The sequence below is a fragment of the Scophthalmus maximus genome, chromosome 20, assembly GCF_022379125.1.
Source record: "Scophthalmus maximus strain ysfricsl-2021 chromosome 20, ASM2237912v1, whole genome shotgun sequence".
In the NCBI taxonomy this organism is placed as follows: Eukaryota; Metazoa; Chordata; class Actinopteri; order Pleuronectiformes; family Scophthalmidae; genus Scophthalmus; species Scophthalmus maximus.
Genome location: NC_061534.1, coordinates 1,802,501 through 1,825,000, shown reverse-complemented (window position 1 = coordinate 1,825,000; position 22,500 = coordinate 1,802,501). Strand labels below are relative to the sequence as shown.

Sequence of the window (22,500 nt, the reverse complement as noted above, 5' to 3'; positions counted from 1 at the left end):
GTGTGTGTGTGTGTGTGTGTATACATCCATGTGTTGTGTATTAAACTTTTTATGCACGTGTCTTTGGTTTAGTGTGTAAATGTGTGTGTGTGTGTGTGTGTGTGTGTGTGTCAGCTCTGTAGTGTAGGCGTGACAGCTCAGTTCTGTTCTCTGTCTGTTACCAGCTGTTGTACTTCACTCGCAGTTTCTGTGTGTGTGTGTGTGTGTGTGTGTGTGTGCGTGCGTGCGTGCGTGTGTGTGTGTGTGTGTGTGTGAGACAGCACGCACAGTGTTTGATGTCAGACGCAGCAGCTCAGGGAGAGGATGAACGTCACTGACAGAGAGCAGCTCCCTGCTCTGACGAGAACGAGTCGATCGAAACCGTTTGACCCTTCGTCACATAGAAAAGTTACGACGACAGAGAAGTTTTTACCTTGACGCTTCAGAACTTTACACAAAACACTGACTACAGCCGCACGAGGACGAGGAGTCAGACTCTGCTGCAAAACAGGAAGATTAAAACTTTGGATACAAGATTAATAGAAACCTGATGAGATGAAATGACCTAATTCACCGAGACGCCAAACGACGTCATTTCTACTTTCTACTTTCCGAAGGAGCCGACATGTTCCATCAGAACATGGAGACACCGGGTGGTCCTGACAGCCAGATACACACACACACACACACACACACACACGCCTGCTGCCAGAACTGACGTTTTAACACACACACACACACACACACACACACACACACAGTATATAACAGAACCCAACAGTGTGTGTGTTTGTGATCGATAGTAAAAAAACGAAATAAAGTGTCGATCTGTGCGGGCTGGCAGATGAGACTAAATGACGGCTGAGAGTCTCCTGAGAGCGACGAGCAGCTGGGTGTGTGTGTGTGCGTGTGTGTGTGTGTGCAGAGCTGGAGAGCAGCTGTGAGTGAAACATCTCACCACACACAAAGATGCACAAAAAGAGGAAAGATGGACGGATGCAAGAGGAGAGAGGAGGGATATTTACTTATGTATACGAATTATTAATTTGAAAAATTATTATTATTATTTCCAGTAAAATACAAATTAAGTCTTCGATGCAAAAAATATGCACCTCTGACTATAACATAAGGAAACAAATATATAATCAGATTGTTATAACTGTATAAGCAGATATTTTTGACCATCATACACTTTATTAATATTTCCCTCCATGTAAACAGTCTTTGACTCGCCCTTGTTTTGTTTTTTTCTCTTCCTGGACTTGAGACCAGCTGTTGGGGGAATGTACTTCCTGCTGCCAAACCATTGGCCAGGAAAACAGCCAATGGGGAACAGAGGGGAATGAAGTGATGATGAACACACACACACACACAACCCCTTGGTAACCAGATTCCACCGTATAAAGCCCACGCACAGGAACCGTAGGCCTCACACACACACACACACACACACACACACACACACACACACACACATTCCACAGATCTGGAGAGAAACAGCGAAGCGACGATGATCAGAGAGAAAAGAGAGAAAATGAGAACGAGAGCTGGAATTTCACTGTGAATGAAACGTGATTTATTGAAGTGCGATGTGAACCACACTAAAACGCTCGACAAGCGCAAACCTGCAGCTGGTGTAGCTTAGCGGGTCACACCGCTGACTGTTGGTACACAAGGTTGAGGTTCGATTCCTGGTCAGGGCACGACTAGGATCCAGAGGACTGGACTAGACTGGAGCGTCGCTGGAATTCATGTCGCAAAAATAATCAAGTCCTCGACTTTCAACTGTCCCTGTCTGCTGTCGTCCGCCTTCTCCACCTCGTACGTCACATGTCACAAAAAAACGTACGAGCGGTTCCTTCACGAGGACGACGGCGGCAGGAATGAGGACGTGTGACTGGACGAAGGTTCACACCGGATTTAAACTGGATCCCTAAGGCACGAGTGACTGTGTAGTGGAGTCGTGGGTAAATCGAACGACAAACCGTTACGACAACGTGACGCCGTGTGACGGAAACCTCTCGACACACACACACACACACACACACACAGAGAGAAAGACGACGACGACAGAAAGCGAATGAGAAACAGTGAGGCCTCCCTCAGACGGACCTGTCACAGAGGTGTGGAGTTCAGTGTGTGTGAAGAGCCCTCAGAGTCTTTTAAAGGGGCAGTTCAGCTTGTTAAGGAAGTTGATGGAAGAGCGAACAGGGAGCGGGGCGGACGACCCACCTGCCGCCGGTTCAGCAGGTGGCGGAGACTCGAACACACGGACCGGTTCACTTTCGTAGCTGATGTCGAGAGAAGCCCACTGACTTGTCACAATTTTTAAAATGTTTAATTTAATGCTGTATATATTTACATACATGTGCTTTAATGTTTGTTTGTGTGTGTGTGTGTGTGTGTGTGTGTGTGTGTGTGTGCGTCTTTTTCAGAAGGTAAATGCAGCTTCTAAGCTCCTCTGAAAGTCTGAGCTTCAAACCGAAGCCTTCAGCACTTTTCACTGACTGATTTGGCTGAATGAGTGTGTGTGTATGAAAGTGTGTGTGTGTGTGCGTGTGCGTGTGTGTGTGTGTGTGTGTTACAGTCTTTGTTCGTGTTGCATTCCACCAGAACCTCACATTCACACACGGCTGCTGCCTCAGCTGTAGCTGCCGGCCCACGACTAACCTACTGATCTGTGAGGCGATAACCAGATGACAGGCATGCTTTGGTCTGTGTGAGAGAGAGTGTGTGTGTGTGTGTGTGTGTGTGTGTGTGTGTGCGCCAGGTTTTGACATGTACTGTGTGTGTGTGTGTGTGTGTGCGCCAGGTTTTAACGTGTACTGTGTGTGTGAAGAAGATGGGAAAATTTTAGAGAGCTGGAAAAAGGATGAAAAACAGCAAGATATGAAGAGATAATGTGTAAGAGAGGTATTGAGAGTGTGTGTGTGTGTGTGTGTGTGTGTGAGAGAGAGCGAGAGATAAGGGGGATCATCTTCTCCCTTCATTCTTATGATGTGGGTTTTTCTGCTTATGTTGACAGAATGTCCCTTTAGATGGCTTTAGATAGCAAGGCCAAGCTAAGTGTGTGTGTGTGTGTGTGTGTGTGTGTGTGTGTGTGTGTGTGTGTGTGTGTGTGTGTGTGTGTAATGTACTACCCATGAGTGTGGTTGTCGTGTGGTGACGGGAGTTCAGGTGATTCTCTCAGCAGCTGTGAAGCCACCGACCGAGGGAAGATCAAGAGACAACAACCTGATGATTCAGCTGTTCTCTAACTTTGTCCTGAAGGTGGCGCTAGAGGAAAAACTTCTGGGGCCGGTTGCACAAACTGTTTCACGGCAACTGGGGACTAAAAGGGAGAGTGCCCCTTTAAGAAGTTGGAGTCCGGACGTGAATAGCCTAGCTTAGCATAAAGACTGGGAGCAGAGGGAAACAGCTAGCCTGGCTTTGTGAGTAACACGTTGAAGCTAGTTTTGCGGTTTGAGCACGGGGTTCATGTGCATCTCCGCTGGTTGCCTAGCAACCTCACTTTGACGACAGCCTTCACCTGAAACTACCAACAGCGATTTTAATATTTTTCTGCATGTTGACGACAACTGGACGGTGTCAGGATGTAAACAGCTGTCGACGGACAACGCGGGGTCTCCTCACGGCGATATGAAGGGGCTCATGTCAGGCTCCTCAGAGGCAACAAGTCTTTATTCTCACCATCACAAACAAACAAAAAAACGTAATGACAGGTTGGTTTTAAGACATTTGATCAAACTGCCAATGCCAAATTGTCTTTCTAATGAAAACAGCATCACCCTTGTGCAATTGCCAACGACGGCGTCTCTCCCTCTGACAGGTGTAAAAACGCTCCTGACACCAGACAACCGAGCTTTAAAGTAACTGTCGAGTCGATTACAGTGTGAAACTCTGAGTGAAGCACAAGAGAGGTGAGAGTAAAGACGACAAGTGAACCTCATCATCTACTGATGAACATCACGTGGGATGGAAGTGGTTCTCTGAGGTCTGTCAACCTCTTGTTTCCACGGTGAGGAGTTCAGGTGAGACCTCCACGAATCTCCAGTATGTGAACGGGGACTCGACAGGCTCAGCCCCTTTCCATCCTCGGAGTTCCGAGTGCATTCGTGCCACCTTCTGCCGGCAGACAATGGGTTTTTGAAGGGTTCTCTTTATTTTTTTTGGGGGGGAGCAGGAGCAGGGCCGGCTGCTGGGGGTTGGGCTCGCACCTTGGCAGGAGGCCATGTTTCCCAGCCCCCAACACTCACAGTGAGAGCCAGAAGAGGTTCAGCACGAAAACCAGTCGGGTTCCCCAGTTCACACACACGGAGCACCAGCAGCCACGTCGATACACAAACACACGACGACGAATGACGAGAACAAAGAACTGGACGGAAACGTCTTCCGACCATTAGACACTGTTGGACCATCCATCCACTTTGTAAGGCTGAAGACAGACATGAGAGATGATGTCATCATATCATATAGACACCATGGCATGTGTCATAAGCAGCACAAGAAAGTAAATCAATTGAACTGAACAATATCTAAAAACAGAGACGACATCAAATAAATACCACTAAAAGGAATAATACCTCTGCTGATAGCTTCATCTGAAACTTGACTCTAACCATCGGTAAAGTTAACAAAATGATTGTATCTGTTTCTATGGAAACAAACTAAGGCATGGTCGCCAGAGGATGACTCTTTTGGGGAATTTCATCTACTGGCATAATCAGGTCCAATTTTTGGTTTATGACAAAAGATATCATCAGACATCAGCCACTGCTGATTGGTCGGAGCAGAAAAAGCAGCCGAATCAGAGTCAGACCCAATGATGTCATCATAGCTCTGTGAGATGATCAGGCTGGAGGTCGTAGAGCTCAGCTGGAGGAGACGTGTGCAGATCTCTGAGCAACACAAAGCTAATTATGTGAAGCAAACTTCCACACGGTAAAAAGCCAAAAACCTGAATTAGCCCAAAGAACTTCCGCTGGTTGAAAATGTGTCATTCAGTTTGTTCAGAGATCGGTGGAATCAAGCGGGGTCAGAGTGACTCTCCCTGCTGTTAGCGTGAGCTCCTCCTCTCTAAGTGTTTTCTCTCTCGTTCACTAACAGCCGAGGACCAAGCCAGAGGAAGTTGGACTCGGGCCCAACGTGTTAATTCATCTGCCATTTTCCAAACAATTTCCATCAGGAGCCGTTCAGACCGTGCAGCAGCATCGTTTGACGGCAGCCCAGTAGGACGACGGCCAGCGAGGCAGTAATGTTTGATTTATTTTCATATTCGTGTTTTTTTTGTCCTCTATGGGTTTTTTTTCCGCTGTAGCTGCGCACACAAAAAGGCCACAGCTGGATATGAGAGGTGCTTATAAATAAAAAATCAGCGAGTCGGCGGTCGCTGGATGGATGGATGGATGGATAGATGAGTGGATGGATGGATGGATGGATGAGTGGATGGATGGATGGATGGAAGAGAGATCAGGGTGACAAATCGAACGACAGACGAACAAATGAACATAGATTTTGTCAGTGATTAGCACAAGACATGGATGACAACAAATTGACTTATGAATGAATGAATGTTCTGATGGATAATCACTGAACAAACATGGATGAACAATGGAATTGATGAACGAATGAATCATCAGGCCGGAAACAGCAAAAGGAAAAATGAACAAATGAATGAGTGAATTAATGAATGATTAAATCATAATGAATTAATGTATTCATACCAATGGATGAGATCATATATACGTTAATGTTATATAAGTAAATTAATGATTGAATGAACGAGTGATTAAGTTGTACAATGAATTGGGGACTGAACATCGTAAATTATTAAATCATTGATAATATCTAGCGAATGAATGAATGAATGATGTTTATCTATGATGATGTTTTGTTAAAATGAGTTAATGAATTATTGTATGAGTGAGTGAATGATATCAGCCAAAGAGTGAATGGATGAATTGTCAGATTGACAAACTGATGGACAGATTTATAATAAATGGATGAATCATCTACTGTGTGAATGGATAAATATTCACTTGACTCATTAAACGAGTGAAATGAACAAAGCAATCGGCAAATCAACAGCAAAACTGTAATAACACATTAAAGCAATTCATATTTCATAAAAGACTTAAACATCAGCAGCAGCAACATTTATATATTTCTATTTCTATATTTAATCCCAACCAGTGGAAAGATTCTGTGCGAAAACTATTCCAGTGCAACTGACACATTTGGCACGAGGCAGGTATGAGCGGCATGTTCTCTGTGTGTGTGTGTGTGTGTGTGTGTGTCCCCACAAGGTTGTCATGGCCAAATAATTTCTCCACAACAGAAAGAAACATATCAAAACTAAAAGTTTTTTAGTCTTTCTTTAGTCTTTCAGAAGTCACACCTTCGACCTTCAAGAGGCTCGGCGGTGACGATGCCCTGTTGCCCCTGGCAACCGGCGTCCAATCTGGACGACTGTCAATCATTGTTTCTTTGGTTTGGTATTGATCACTCACTTCTCCAGTTATTAGTCAGAACCTCTGTGAACTGATATCTATAATATCTATTACAGACATTGAGCTCAAATCCTCATTAACAAATCCAAATAAAATCATACATCAATAAAATAGATTTTCATCTGTTGCTGTATCAACCTGCTCCATTAAAAGTGTTGCACATGTTTGCAGGTATTACAGCCGTACTGCACAGAGCAGGCGAAGCGTTGAGCGATTAAATACCATCTACTTTAATCCTCCTCGTGATCAATCGGCTTTAATCCGTTACATTGTGACGTTACGATGAGTAACATCTTTTAGCCCCACACTTTGATTTGCCCTAATCAAGGAAATGTACTTTCTTTGATAAGCTTTTAATTGATAGATCCTTGAGACCGAAAGAGAAATAAATCCTCAACATCAGACTCCATCAACAGGCCCGACAGCCTGCGCCAGAACGGAAACGCATGTGATTTTCATAATTTCAAATAAAAAAGAAAACCCAGAAAGGCGGTCGTCAAATTACAGCGAGAACATCAAGCCTCTCTCTCGGTTTAATATTCCACCAGGCAGAATCAAACACCAACATCTGTATGTGTATATATATATATATGTGTATATATATATATATATATATATTATATTTTTTAAAAATCATGGACGTGCATCTTCTCGTGGATACATATGGACGGTGAGAAGAGAGATGTTTACCAGAGTCCTCACAACACCTGGCGAAGAATAATCCCTTTTTTAAACAATTAATCCAATTAAGTAAAAGTATTACGTTGGAATAAAAGTTAGAAAAATGCGGTGGAGATGAAAACATCTCTCCGGAAAAAACAGAACCATACAGCAGAACAGCTGTTGTTTATCTTCTGTCAGGAGGATGATGGACACATGAGAAGCTGCTCTGTAGAACTTTTAATAACTGATGACAGATGTATAATAAAAATGTTTGGGCTGCGACTGTACCTGCACGAAGGCGCACACACAACACAATCTACAGACGAGGATTCTGCACTGAAGTTAAATACGAACAACGCGTTGCCCCCGAATGTCCAGAGTCGAGCGACGAATTCAAAACATTCAACGCGACTTTACGGAAGATCACTCGTGGAACAATGTGTTTACGCCGCGTTCACACTCCACAAACCCAAACCACCTAAGAACCAGAATCTGCGTGAAGTCGGAGCTCGCAAATCAGCACTCGATCGCTACGTGTGAACTGACAATGACGCGATCAAGTGGAAGTAGAAAATCAGATGTTCCAACTTAAGTTTGGACGACTAGTTAACCAGTAAACAAAATCACAAAGACGTCGTGGTAGCGAGCGGTGCAGCGGGAAGGTTTGTGTTTGGATGCGTTGACAAAAACTTTATTTAGAATAACAAAAGTAAAACACTACTTTATTTAACTCCGCCCATTTAAAATTACGGAAAAGGTAACGGAGGCCAACACTCCCAAACGCTGCTGGGCCACCCTATTCACAAGATCACGCCCACTTTCCCCTCACCGATCCAATCAAATTAAAGGACCTTCTTTCCATCATACTTTTCGCTGTATAATAACTCCAGCTCATGATCTGTGGCTCCCGTCTGTGGCCAAGCTAACAAGCTACATGCTAATCCAGACCAAAACACAGGCAATCAGCCACATGCTAAATATTACTGTACAATAGGCGGCGGTGACCTTTGGTCCGTCCTGGACAATCTCACCTTCACAACTGCCCGTGGTTACTGAAGTAAAGTCCAGCGTGAAGGATGAAGAGTCGGGAGTTTGAATCCCTCGTCTGTACCACTGAACATAATCTGCCTCTGACCTCAGATCAAATAGTCTCCTCCACACAAAAGTCACAAAGCAGGTTTAAAATTAAAAAGAACAGAAAGAAAGACACGCAGAGGGAGACTGACCTGGTGGCAGTGCGGGTTGGCCTCTCTGCCGTACGAGTACGAACTCCGCTCCGTTTTACCTGCAGGACGAGGAAGAGAAAAGAGGGCGGGGCCAGTTAGCAGAGGAGGGAAACAGAATTCATTTACAGCTTCGTCCATAGATCCGTTTATTCATGTATTATTTCATCCTTTCATTTTTTCACCGACACTCCCACTGATCCACCACTTCATCACATTCATTCACTCACTCACTCACTAATTGCAATATTAAATCACAGTTCAAGTATTGATTGATTATATGATTGATTTTCTCAGCAATGTTCACTCCCAATAAATAAAACATACATGCGTTAACCCAGCAGAGAAACTACGAGTTTATTGTCTTAGATTCATTTAAAGAAGCACACATTTACATTTTGTCTGGGGAACAAAGTCAAAGGGTTTTCAGAAGAGTGTGTGTGTGTGATCTTTATGTTCCCTGCACAACAGAACCGACATCTGCGATGCACAGATCCATAAACACAAGGACACACACACTCTCTCTCTATATCTTTATGTTTTCAGGATCACAAGCTGCACTTCCATCCTCCACTTCTCTTTCAGGTGCAGATTTTAGTCGTGTCGCGTGTAAAAGACAAAACAAACTTAAATGCGAGACGAGTGTCTGAGATCCTTAGATCACGTTTAGAAAAAGGAAAAAACCTAATTCTGCCTCAGATCAGCGTCGAGGGCGTAAGATTCTTCATGCTGTGTTGTTTGAGGGATTCAATCGCTCAACTTCCTCCGGCTCCATCCGTCGGAGGCCACATGGTTTAGTTCTGGATCAGGTGACGTGTGACTTGCAGTTTGAACCGAAAGCGGCGATCTGGAAAACCAAAACTAACCTGATCAAATGTGAACAATTATAATAAAAACACATGCGTCCGTTCGGAACCTTGGTCCAGACTTTCAAGTGTGAAAACGACCACCACCGCTACTTTTGCGCCGTAGATTTTCTTTAAAGCCCCAGTGTGTAATTTTCTTTAATTTTCTGGCGGCATCTGGTGGTAAAGTTGAAAACCGCAACCAGCTGAGCGACCGACAGGGGACACTTTATGGCGGCTCACCGCTGATTCCATTTCCTGTTTCCGGCAGCGTCTGAACATTCAACGTGAACGCGACGTGTTCTGGAGCGTTTAGTTCAACAACGTAGAAACATGGAGACTCACACGGAGGTCGGTCCACCTCATGTGACTATATTTAACTCTAATATGAACACAGAGTTACGGACAATATATTCAATTTCTGTGAATAACTTCTTCTAAATATTACACACTGTAGCTTTAAAGCATATTCCAACCAAATAGTAAGTAAGAACTTTTAGTCACACACGGAAACAAGGCAACACCACACATTCTTTAGAAGCTGGATTATCAAAGCCCCAACAAAGACGTTTCCTTTGTGGATATTCTGTTTTTCTTAGTGTGTAAACTCTTCTTGTTGAATTCACATTCACACAAGAACTCTGGTATGAGACGAGCCTGTTTGTTCTTCAGCGTGTGAGACGCAGTCAATGGCCGTGAGAATAAAGACGAGTGCCGGCGTCTTCACCTGCACCGCGGAACGTCTTTGCTCCAAACATGTTGAAACACGCGTTCCGGTGAGATCAGACGTGGCGGCTCTCTAAACGCAGGCCAACAAGTGATCAGCGCCTCCTCGACAAGAAGGTGACTCTGCCTCTTTGGCTGTGAGAAGAAGAAGAAGAAGAAAAAAAAAAAAGGAGTCTGATGAATTCTGAAATGCAGCGAGGTCCCGCTGTCGACAACAGAGCTGATTCCCTCTCTCCACTTGTGAGCGGGCGTTTCCTCCCCTCCGAGCCGAGGCCTATTTTTACCGCGCAGGCCTTTTCGTTTGGGGACAAAAACCTTTTAAAATCTTCAGCCAGTCTAAATATCAAACCCACGGTTACAGGGTGTAATTATACGTGGTGCGTTCGGAGCGGCCCGGACGAGATGTGAGGGCGGGGCTTCGCGGCGAGCGAGCGGAGTGTGCAGGAAAAATGTAAGCGTGTGTGTGGTTGAAGGGGTTTCGAATCAGGCGTGTATAGACCGGCGCTGAATACACGCCAACATGGTAGTCGATGCAGAAGAGACTGATAATTACAGGCGTACAGAACGGGAATGTGGTCGCCACTGTGTGTGTGTGTGTGTGTGTGTGTGTGTGTCCGATACAGCGGCCTCGGCTTCGGCTACGACTGATGCCAGCTGGACCAGTTTGGCATGTATACAAAGACTCCCACACAAATACACACTCTCACACACTCTCTCACAGACACACACACACACACACACACACACACACACACACACACACAGGGTTCTGGGAATCACTGGCACAGATGCCCCCATACACACACACACACGTGTAAATTTATACTATATATACATATATATAGATGTATATATATTACGAGCTGAATGTTGTCTTCGGTCGTGTAATTCTAAAGCCAACGATGATGAACAACTATTATATCAAATAAAAATTATGTTGCCTATATGTTGTTTTTCATCTCACACAGCCACGTATTTATGAAACATTAAAATTTGAATACTTTGTATGGAAAAGTGAACAACATTAAATCAACATTTTCCTCTTTTTCTACACATTCATTTCCGCCCCCCTCAAATTGTCTTTTGAATTTTAAGACGTATTTGCTTCAATTGCTGCCTTGTGATTTTCATTCATACAAAAAAGCTAAAAAAAATCAGCTCTTCATTATTCACTATAAACTAAAGAACATTAGAGAGTTTGATTTACCATTAAATCATTGATTGTTCAACTACTCAACACTTTATTTTATTATTATTCTTTCTTTCTGTCAATGGGGAAACAGGGAAACATAAAATCAGCAGAGTAATTGACTTTGTTCATTCATACTTTCCTTCATCTATTAATTTGTTCACTAACAAACTTATTTATTATAATATTACAGCGAATAACAAGAAGGTAAAATAAACCCGGTGGTCTGAGAAACACAGACGTGTGGTTTAGGTTTGTGTAGAAAAAAACAGACCTGATGTTATTTTGGATGAAACTAGTTCACATGTTCATATTCAGCTTAAATTAAAAATAACTTTATTGTGGCGTTTACACGCGCGCAGAGATCGGCCTCTCGAACCGCTCGCCACACGACATCCATCTGCTCGTGGAGACGAGACGGGGCCTTAAAATGGAGGCGAGCCAAGGAGTTCTGTCTCCTCCGCCATATTCATCGCTGGATAGAATATTAGAACTGTGTTGACCGAGGTCACACACACACACACACACACTAAATATTAAATGTAAATATATTATATTTTGGATTCCTGTTGGAACAAAAAGAAGCTGCTGCTTCATGGTCTTTAACAAAAGATGATACATAAAACAAAATATGAAAATTTGAAAATAAGAAAATAAATACAGATATAATATTAATTAGAGATTTATATTTTTAAAATATTGGTATTTTGCTGATGAATGTTCACGATCTGACCTTTACCTGCAGATTGCATTTTTAGTAGAAATCATGAATCATAAAAGTATTTATGATTCATTTTTAATAACATTAAACATTTTTTTCAGTTTTCATAATTCTTGTCAGAAATATATTTATTTTGTGTGATTATATTTTGTTTGTCAGTGCAAAAAAATAAAAATAATAAAATATATATATATAATTATATATATATATATATAATTTGTATAAAGTACAGAACTTGTTGTATTGTCTGCGACAGTAATATGCTTTAAGGATTTATTTTTTATTATATGAGTTTTGATCGTTTAGAAAAAACTGAAATTTGCAGTGTATCAATAGAGATAAGAGTGAACCAGATACTACAAATATTATTAAATATTAGTTTCGCCTCCATGAGGTTTTTGCAACTACACTCCTGTACTTCTGACCTTTTGACCTCTTTCAGCATGTCTGCAGCCAAACTCGTGTTTTACACACAAACAAAAAAATCCCTGGAATTTTTAAAATGCTAGTGAAGAGAGAACAGCATCACACACACACACACACACACACACACACACACACACACACAGACACACACACACACACACACACACAGACAGAGTCCATTACTCGATAACAAGAGAGGAGATTATTGATTACAAAATAAAGTCACAGAGCAAAATATGTCCAAATAAAAAACTCTTTAAATCATTTTTGAGTGAATTATTCCTTTGACCACTCGCAATGTATTCTCAATTATAAGCGACATAATTGAGTTTTCTATCTTTTCAGCGGATGACGGAGCTGCTGCAGTTGATTTTATAAAAACAGGAAATCAAACTAATATCAGGAGAAAATATAGAAAGTATAAAAGTGGACCATTTTCCTACAGACAAATATTACTTATCTGCTTTTCCTTTGTAAAAAATCATTTGAAATCCAGCGAAGTGACGCTGACCTCAGTGGATGTGGTCATTTCCTTTCAGTCTAAATCAGATAACTTATAACATTTAACACAAACATATTTAGTGAACAAAACCACAGATGACGTCTTGAAAAAAACCCCTCAGTAAACATTAAATCACATTTCAAATTAGACGTTCTCCGACTACTTTGGAATCGAACCCCATCACAACCTGTTCTCCGTCTCCCGGTCGTCCTCCCTACTCTCCAGAATAAAAGCTGATGTCAGCTGAAGGTGATCTGACACTGTACTTCTATCAAGGTTTTCAAACACCAGAGATGACGATACGTTCAAGAGCCTCGTATTAAAAGAGACAGTTAAACCACAAAGGAACTCATAAACAGCAGAATGTCCATCAAAAAACCCTCCATGAAAGAATTCTTCAACTTTCTTTACCCTCTGACATTTGGGAAGTTCTTAATAAAACTGAAAAGTTCTCAAACCAAGATAACGCGGTTCGTGACAATTGGACGGCTCACTTCTCGCAATGTTTCTAGAAACCTCGAACAGATGAAGCTCTCGAGTCTGAAGGGCTCAGCTGTTCTCCATCCAACAGCTTCACTGGAGAACCCGCTGTTCCTCCGAGGAACCTCATCAACCATCAGCAGACACACCTGTTTCTCAAAAAGGTTTGATTTGATTGCATGATACTTGGATGGTACTTGGATCAGAGTATGAGGGAAAAAATCAAACATAATCCGGGAGCCCATTCGTAGAAAAAACGTATTTCAAAGAGTTCTCCAATCTTCTTGAACGGACTTCTGGATCATGAAGGTCTGTCAGACCACGACAGAACAGAGGTTCTTCAACCTCAACACACCTAAAGCAAATCTTCAGAAGTCTTGAATGTCTTGAAAAAGGTGAATGTGTAGAAAAAGTGCCTCGTGGTAACTGACGCTGAAATCTTACTGTTGTACCGAGTAACGACTGAAAACCACTGTGACGTCACCCGATCGTTTGTTCAGGAGGATCGTCCCTCTGTTGTCGACAGGATCTAAACCCCAACAGCTCAAAAGAGAAGCCTGTAAAGACAGCTTCCCCACCGCAGATCTCTACATGTCCTCTGAGGAAACCCCCCGCGGGGACGACTTCCCCCAGACGGAGACGGACGTGAAGAGGCTCATTGGACGCGAGGGGGGGGGGGGGGGGGGGGGGCGCGACCGGGGCGCTGGCTGCGGAGGTACAAAAGGTGGAGGAGGGGAGGTCGGCCCCCTCGGCCCATAGAGAAGTCGCTGAGCCAGAAGGAGACAATCTCTGCTAATCCACAAAAAAACGCCAAGAGAGACGGGGAGGAAACACCAATGAGCTCCATTACGAGATCCGAGCGAACAGGAGCCGGGTCGCTGCGCTCGACTGTCGCCGGTACACAACGTTCAAATCAGACAGGACACGAGACCCACCGGGAGCACACCACAGTAAATATCATTCTTAAACAGCTTTGCACCAGAATTCAAATGGAATGTGCACTTCAGGATCTAAAAAAGTATGAAAAAGTGAAAGAGAGGGAGGGAGAATCAATTAAATACACCGTGATTTGTTCTAATCAATACAAAGTAGGAGTGAGTTTTCGTATTAATGTTAATTAGTTTAATAAAGTTTCATTAAATGGAACAAAACACGAGGAGAGGAGACAAGGGAACAATAAGAGGAGAGGAGGAAACGAGGAGAGGAGAGGAAAGGAGAGGAGAGGAGAGGAGGAAACGAGGAGAGGAGAGGAGAGGAGAGGAGAGGAGAGGAGAGGAGAGGAGGAAACGAGGAGAGGAGAGGAAAGGAGAGGAGAGGAGAGGAGAGGAGAGGAGAGGAGAGGAGAGGAGAGGAGAGGAGGAAACGAGGAGAGGAGAGGAGAGGAGGAAACGAGGAGAGGAGAGGAAAGGAGAGGAGAGGAGAGGAGGAAACGAGGAGAGGAGAGGAGGAAACAAGGAGAGGAGGAGAGGAGGAGAGGAGAGGAGGAAACGAGGAGAGGAGAGGAGGAAACGAGGAGAGGAGGAGAGGAGAGGAGAGGAGGAAACGAGGAGAGGAGAGGAGGAAACGAGGAGAGGAGAGGAGGAAACGAGGAGAGGAGGAAACGAGGAGAGGAGAGGAGGAAACGAGGAGAGAAGAGGAGGAAACGAGGAGAGGAGGAAACGAGGAGAGGAGAGGAGGAAACGAGGAGAGGAGAGGAGGAAACGAGGAGAGAAGAGGAGGAAACGAGGAGAGGAGGAGAGGAGGAGAGGAGAGGAGGAAACGAGGAGAGGAGAGGAGGAAACGAGGAGAGGAGGAAACGAGGAGAGAAGAGGAGGAAACGAGGAGAGGAGAGGAGGAGAGAGGAGAGGAGGAGAGGAGGAAACGAGGAGAGGAGGAAACGAGGAGAGAAGAGGAAGAAACGAGGAGAGGAGAGAAGGAAACGAGGAGAGGAGAGGAGGAGAGAGGAGAGGAGGAGAGAGGAGAGGAGGAGAGGGAACGAGGAGAGGAGAGGAGGAAACGAGGAGAGAAGAGGAGGAGAGAGGAGGAGAGAGGAGAGGAGGAGAGGGAACGAGGAGAGGAGAGGAGGAAACGAGGAGAGAAGAGGAGGAGAGGAGAGGAGGAAATGAGGAAAAAAGGAGAGGCGACGAGAGGAGAGAAGAAAATATATTATTTAAATATAAATGCTTTAATTTGTCTATTTTTTTGTCTATGTTTTGTCTTTAATTCAGATTCTCAAAGAGAGAATGTTCGTTCTACGAGTCCGTGTCTCGAGTTTTATATTTTATTTTTCATTTGTTTTGAATCTAGTATTTCATCCCGACGGTGTTTTCACTTCTTTATCCTTTTTGATTTTTAAACTTATTATTACACGATGCAGATGAAGCTCATCTTCCATTTTCGTTGACGCATATTAAATCCTGAAGGTTCATCAGTTCATCCTGACAGTTACGATTTTAATATTTATCCATTAGTCTATTTATTCAGATTCAACGTGAGGGAGAAAAAAACTAAAACACAATTGAGACTCTTTTTTAAAGACTCTCCTGTCAAGTCATTTAATTATTCTTTTTATTGTTTTTATTTCAGACATTTAAGTGTGGAGCTGTTGTCAATGGCGACCTCCATCTTTTATCTTCACACTGAGTTTGTCCTTCACGTTTGACTCCGACCAGCAACCGACCGTCCTTCACTCTCCTTCGTCAGGAGGAAGGGATAAAAACTAAAAGACGACGAGACGTCTTCGAATTGAGCGACGTGTCGGGTCTTTCTGTGTGTGACAGGAAACGATCTCCTCTGACATCCATATAATGAGTCCATTTTAATAAACTATGTGACTAATAGTCCGATTTGACGACGATGGTGAGATGATGATGACAGGAGAGAGAGGGAGGGGAGGAGGGGAGGAAGATGGATAGAAGAAGGGTTAAACTCCCTCTTCTTGCATGCTCTGTGTGTGTGTGTGTGTGTGTGTGTGGTGGGGGAGGGGTTGGACTGTGCAGACATGAATCATTCTGAGTGATTCAAGCGTTTCCATGACACCACCGGGCACCGGTCCAGAAGTTTCGACAAAGTCTTAAAGGTACTGACACACACACACACACACACACACACACACACACACACACACACACACACTGACAACAGACGCTGTGAAAATGATCCTGCCAGCGGAAGAATATGAAGTAATCTATATATTTATTCATCCCGTTGTCTTCACATGTAAAGAGCGTAACAATTTTTTGGGGGATCAACATTAATTTAACAGACGATGGTCGATGAGTAACCGTCGTCTACACCCCCCCCCCCCCCCCCCCCCCCCCCCCCCCCCCCCCCCTTCTCCCAATCCCAGCAGGCGTTGATTTCTTGGCACGGGAGCGAGTGAATACATCAAACGACAGATGAACGTATACGAGCGACGGGGACGAACTGGAGAGACGACGACGCATCCAGCTCACATCTGTCGGCTTCTGCCTTCAGATCACAATGACTGGACCACAACTCAGCCTCATATTCTATATTTTATACCTTTTTAGTTTGATTCGGCATCAGGATCAGAGACTGTTGTGACTTATAATATCAATTTATGGACCTATAAAGTGTGTTTTATTACGTTTTAATTCTCATTACAACTTTTCTGAATTTCAATTTTGTTGTTGTTGTTTATTCACAAAGTAGAATCAACATTTATGAATATGATTAAATAGTCTGAATAATTTATTTAATCTGACAGACAGTGTTTTGGATTTTTCTCTCTCTTATTTTTTGCAATAAAATTAATATATTAGTTTTCCCACTTTAAGTCAAACACATAATAACCCAGAGTTTATCTTTACACTTGTACAAATATTAATTTTGTAAAAATTCTCTGGTCACTTGATGTCAAATACGAAGATTTAACCTTTTGTTTAATATTTTTTGTGAACTAATAATGAGTCGAGAGGCATAAACTTATTTAGTTTAAGTTGAACCTGTAACTGCAATGCATTCTGGTCTATCGAAGCTGCTGCTGTGTACTGTTATATGCGCTGATATGAAAACTTTAATTCAACAGAATATAAAGAATGCAGAAAAGATGCATATTCATGCTAAAATTTTACATTCATTTAATTTTTCTGAATTCAAGTTCTATATATTTTCTTGTATTTGTGTGTTCTTTTTAATCATATTCATTTATCATAGAACATTTTGTTAAAGTGTAAACTATCAAGCCTCAATTACATTTCATTGTTAAGGATTTGATAACGAAATATTAAGTTTCTAAATATATATATATATATATATATATATATATATATATATATATATATATATATATATATATATATATATATATGTCGGCCAATATATTGATATCTGAAATATTTTAATGCCTAATATCCACATCGACATCGCATCCTAAAACATCCATATTGGTCGGGATCTAGAAAAAAGTTTAATAAATACGAGGTAAACAAAATGAACAAACAAGATGAAGAGAAACTTTTCTTCACTTTAAAACTTTAACATGTATATAAATTGTGGACAGTTGTTGTTGATTCGTGTGTACAATGCGAGCTCTGTGTCCAGCCCACACCGACTGATGAGAGAAACAAATACACGTTTAAAGTGATGAAACAACATTTGTTTTCAAAAGGACCTAAATTACGACCAAAATAATATCTACAAGCCGAACAAAAGTTTGTTCTCCCGGAATCCAAAAACAACATCTGCCAGCATAACATAAGTCCAGTGTTTTAAAGTCGTCCAGCCCGAGGACACCTGCTGAAGCGTACTTCATATTTATTTCATGAACAATAGTTAAACCTCACCGTCTCTACTACTAATGATGGTAATGCTAATGTACCGACACCTACACATTACTGTACTGGTGAGCTTCCATTCTGACTCTGAGCAGATTTACAGTCTGGAGAAGTGACAACGTTTCGGTCCTTAGTCCTGTAACATCAACATATAACCGGGACAAAAACTTGGAGAACTTGAAGCTGCGTTGACTTCACAACATGTTAGAACCAAACTGCTTAACGGAAAAATCACAGCTCACAAACCACAAGGACACTCAATGCAGAGTAAAGTAACCACAATTAAAAACGTAATATACATATTTATATATATGTATGTATATATATATATATATATATATATATATATATGTGTATACATTGGTTATCGTGTGAACTTACAAATAACAAATGTAGAACCTACAACCTTTGCCCAAATATAGGTTTAATATTTTAAAGGCTCTTATGGTGCGTTCACACCAAACACGGAGCGAATGTTTCACGTTGTGAAGATGCAAAGACGCAAGTAGACGCAAGAAATTTGTGTTACTTGCGCGGTGCGATGCAAATGACGGGACAAGAATAATGCAAAATTTGTGTCATCTGCTCGAGTTGCAGTATATCAGAAGTGGAAGGCGTAATATTCCCGTGACGCGACGTCGCAAAAAAACAATCCGGGTTGAGATTCTCCCGACGTCACTGACAGCTAGAAAATCTTCAAAAAGATGAAGCGCGTCACATGTACGTGATGACGAAAGAAAACACCAAAGTAAAAGTCGCCTGTAATATTCTGCGACACGCCACTTCTGATGACAGCTGACGTTCGGTGGCGAAGCTGCAGGCGGATTAAAAAACAGGAGCGGCCATGACACTTGTTCCCCCATTCATGTGAATGAGAACAGTACAACCCCCCCCACACACACACACAGACACACACACACACACACACACTTCCTCACCCCTCCTCCACCCTGGAATCAATAGATAAACAACGCCAACAACAATGAGGCGACAAACAGGGGGACGACCAGACCCCTCCCGACGTCAGGACGTCATCTGTGATTCAAATAAATATTCTACAACAGCGTTTGTGGTGTGTGTGTGCATGTAGTAAATCTGGTTCAGGGGTGTCTTTGATCTATAAACCATGAAGTGATTTCAGTTGATTTGAAGAATTCGATTTGTCTTACATTTTTTACATTTTCTTTAACGAAGCTTCGTTTTTTTTTTCGTGAAGAAGAAGAAATGTCGCCAATTTGCAGAGCAGAGTGTATGTGTGTGTGTGGCGTGCACGTGTTTTTCTATATGTGTGTGTGTGTGTGTGTGTGTGTGTGTGTGTGTGTGTGTGTTGGTCTCAGACAAAACAGGGCTGTTGAAATGCGGCAGGCACTGCAGACTTTTGTTGGCTGGCTGACAGCGCCGCGTCGGTGCCAAGCCCCGACGGCGGAAACGACTAAAAGACGCATAAGGCTGGCATTAGAGCCCCAAATCTTCTCCCCCCACACCCCCCCTCCATCCATCCATCCTTCCATCCCTCCTTGTCTTTTCTCGCTCCGTGGCGCGGCGTTTACTTTGGTCGGGGTCTGACTCGAATTTGGCAGCGTTCACATCCATCCGTGAATTTATCAATCCGTCTTTATTTTGCTGTGATCTGTTCGGGAGGGGGGGAGGAGGAGGGGGGGGGAGGAGCAGAGAGAACATGGCACCTGAAGCTCGCCAGGAGGTTTTAGGTAGATGCCGCGTTGACGTGGTTGTCGTTGTTGTTTTGGACACCACCGTCATCTTGCTCCAACTGAACCCCCCCGTCCTCCTTTCCAAAAGTGTCGCCGAATGAGAATTTGGGAGGATTTGATTCCTTCCAGGGTTTATATCCCCCCCCCCCACCACCGTATCTCCTGCCTTTGTCTTAAGGATTCCGGGCAGCATTTCCACAAACACCGCGGACACAATAGCATCTGGAGTTACATCCATGAGGCACTGAGCCCCGTGTTCCTTCTAAAACCCCAGACAAACGAAGGAGACGACTCCAAATATGCTCCCAAGACAAGAAACAAAAAAACGTTTAGGATTACCTAAAAACTACAAGGATGATTGTGTTTGTGAGTCTATTATTGATGCAACAATATTTCGCTGCGGTAGAAAACAAAAGGCGGGGATGCTCCAGTCGTGGCAGTAAATTGTGTTTGGTATTGTCGGGGCCGACAGATGACGACTGCTAATGTTGAATTAAAAAGATTCTTAGACGTAGGATTTAACACCTTTTTTTTCTTTCTTCTTCCTTCTTGTCTCGACGGCGAGTGAACGACGGCGACGCCGCCGGAAGACAAAGAGCCAGTTAGAAAAACTAAGAGAAAAAAGGTGTGAAATTCTGAATTAGCAGCACAATATGGAAGTATTAACGTGCAACACAATGAGAGTGTTGTTCACCGACACCGGCTGGCTAAAGAAAGACACAACGTTCAGGCTCACAAAGGTTTTCACGTGTCAAACGTGAATGTTTAACACGTACACGGATCATTTTTATGATGTAAAAATAGATTTTTCTTCAGGGAAACACTCGCACTAACCACTGACATATTATAAAATATCACCTATGTTCATGTGAAGATGTTTTTTTGGATTTGCTTGGATTTGCACTTCCTCTATTCACAGGCTCTCAGCAGTTATCACATGTCGGAGCCACACATGCCATGTATCGCTATTTCCAGGACAAGGCTTGGCGATGAACTGCTGAATGGATACAGACGAGTGTGTCAGTGTGTTTGCAGGGATATTAAAAAACAAAACCTTTCGACAGTTATTTCAAAACAATATAAATCTGTAGTGCACAAAAAAACGCTCTGAACCCCAAAACATGCCAATGGGTATGAAAGGCATATTTTCAAATGCCAAAATTACATCAATTTATTCAGTCAGAGTCTTTAAAGACAGAGAGAATTGTCAAATTTCCAACTGTCCAATGGTACTTGAACTAACCATGTGTGACATACACCACTGTCAAGAAAAACAAAAGAACAAAGATGATATTTTGTCAATTTTCTTTTAGTAAATGAGCTAAAAATAATCAATAGCAGCAAAGAAAACCGCTTGGGATTCAGGGAGTTTAAATATTTTTTCATTCAGTCCATTAATAAAGTTTAGTAAGATTTGAACTACCTTTCTAAAATTCCAGTGAGCAGGACGTGTAGTAGTGCAGTGAGTTAGCTGTATTCATTTATATTTTTGGCAAATTATAGCCCCAAAAAGCCCACATGACAATTACTTTATGGAAATAAGTTAATCAAGAGTGATCTTGTATGTTCTGCAAAAAGAATATTATCTTGCAAACAAGTTGCAGAATGAAAAAAATTGATATTACTTGACATCACTTTCGTGTCTCTGTAATTTACACCATGAAAATGTTGTGTCAAATTATCAGGCAGCCAATGGTAAAGCGACCCTGGATGTAGGAGGCAATCACTGAGTTACTTTTGACACAGAAGAAGAAAAACTTCTGAAAATGGCTGAAGGAGCCAGAGATACAACTAACGGCTCTTCCAGAGCCAACAGGACTGAGGGTGCTAACAGAGCTAACGAGGCTAACAGAGCTAACAGGGCTAACGAGGCTAACAGAGCTAACAGGGCTAACGAGGCTAACAGAACTAACAGAGCTAACGAGGCTAACAGAGCTAACAGGGCTAATGGGGCTAACAGGGCTAATGGTGCTAACAGAGCTAACAGGGCTAATGGGGCTAACAAATATGCGACAGTCGCACAATCACACTATTTTTTTAAAAACAATTTTTAGGTTGTTATTAGAGACTTTACATATCCAAGATAAACAATTACAACCAATAAAACCTTTAAGAGAATAAACTGTTACAGTGACCTTCTCTCTCTCTCTCCGTGGGAGGAGGAGGAGGAGGAGGAGGAAGGGCGACCCCGGAGAGATGGATGACGGGTCAGGTGCTGTCAGACTGGAGGGGTCAAGGGGTCAAAGGATCCTGGGGTTCAGCATCACACTCTGATTCTCTCCTGTCACTGTCATGTCTCCTCTCTCCTCACACTCTCATTCCCTTCACTCCTACTTTTCTCTCCTTCCGTCCTGACTTTTATTCCATTTTTATCTCTCTTCTTTTTTAAATTACACTTGAAAGCTTTTCTTTTCTTTAATACATTATGCCCATTTTGTTTTTTCCTTCCATTACTGTACATCTGGCGAGAGCGGCACGGAGCAGATAAGCGACCATGGCTCCCTGCAGCAACAGAAACTTAATCTAACTCTGAAGGTTCCTTTCCTGCTGATATGTTGATTATTTTAAAAACCTAAAAGCAAAAAATATAAAATCTTTGTTTGCTGTCAAATGTAGCGATGATCATCTTGACGTCATGTCGGGGGAAAACAAGAACCAAACCTGGACCTGAGCGGGAGCGATCGTGTCGTGTTTATGGTTGTGCAGTTTTTACAAAGTACGAAATACTGACAGCATTTTTTGACCAC

General features: G+C 42.7%; 1 protein-coding gene across 6 annotated transcripts in view; it reads right to left on the bottom strand.

The window, feature by feature from the left end:
• LOC118285581 (transcription factor 4-like) overlaps positions 1 to 22,500 on the bottom strand; it is a 156,775-nt gene that overhangs the window by 79,697 nt on the left and 54,578 nt on the right. For all 6 annotated transcript variants that reach the window (XM_047329338.1, XM_047329336.1, XM_047329339.1 and 3 more), the window contains one exon: positions 8,378 to 8,436. In XM_047329338.1, the coding sequence (XP_047185294.1) occupies positions 8,378 to 8,436 (59 nt within the window). The remainder of the gene's footprint in view (positions 1 to 8,377; positions 8,437 to 22,500) is intronic.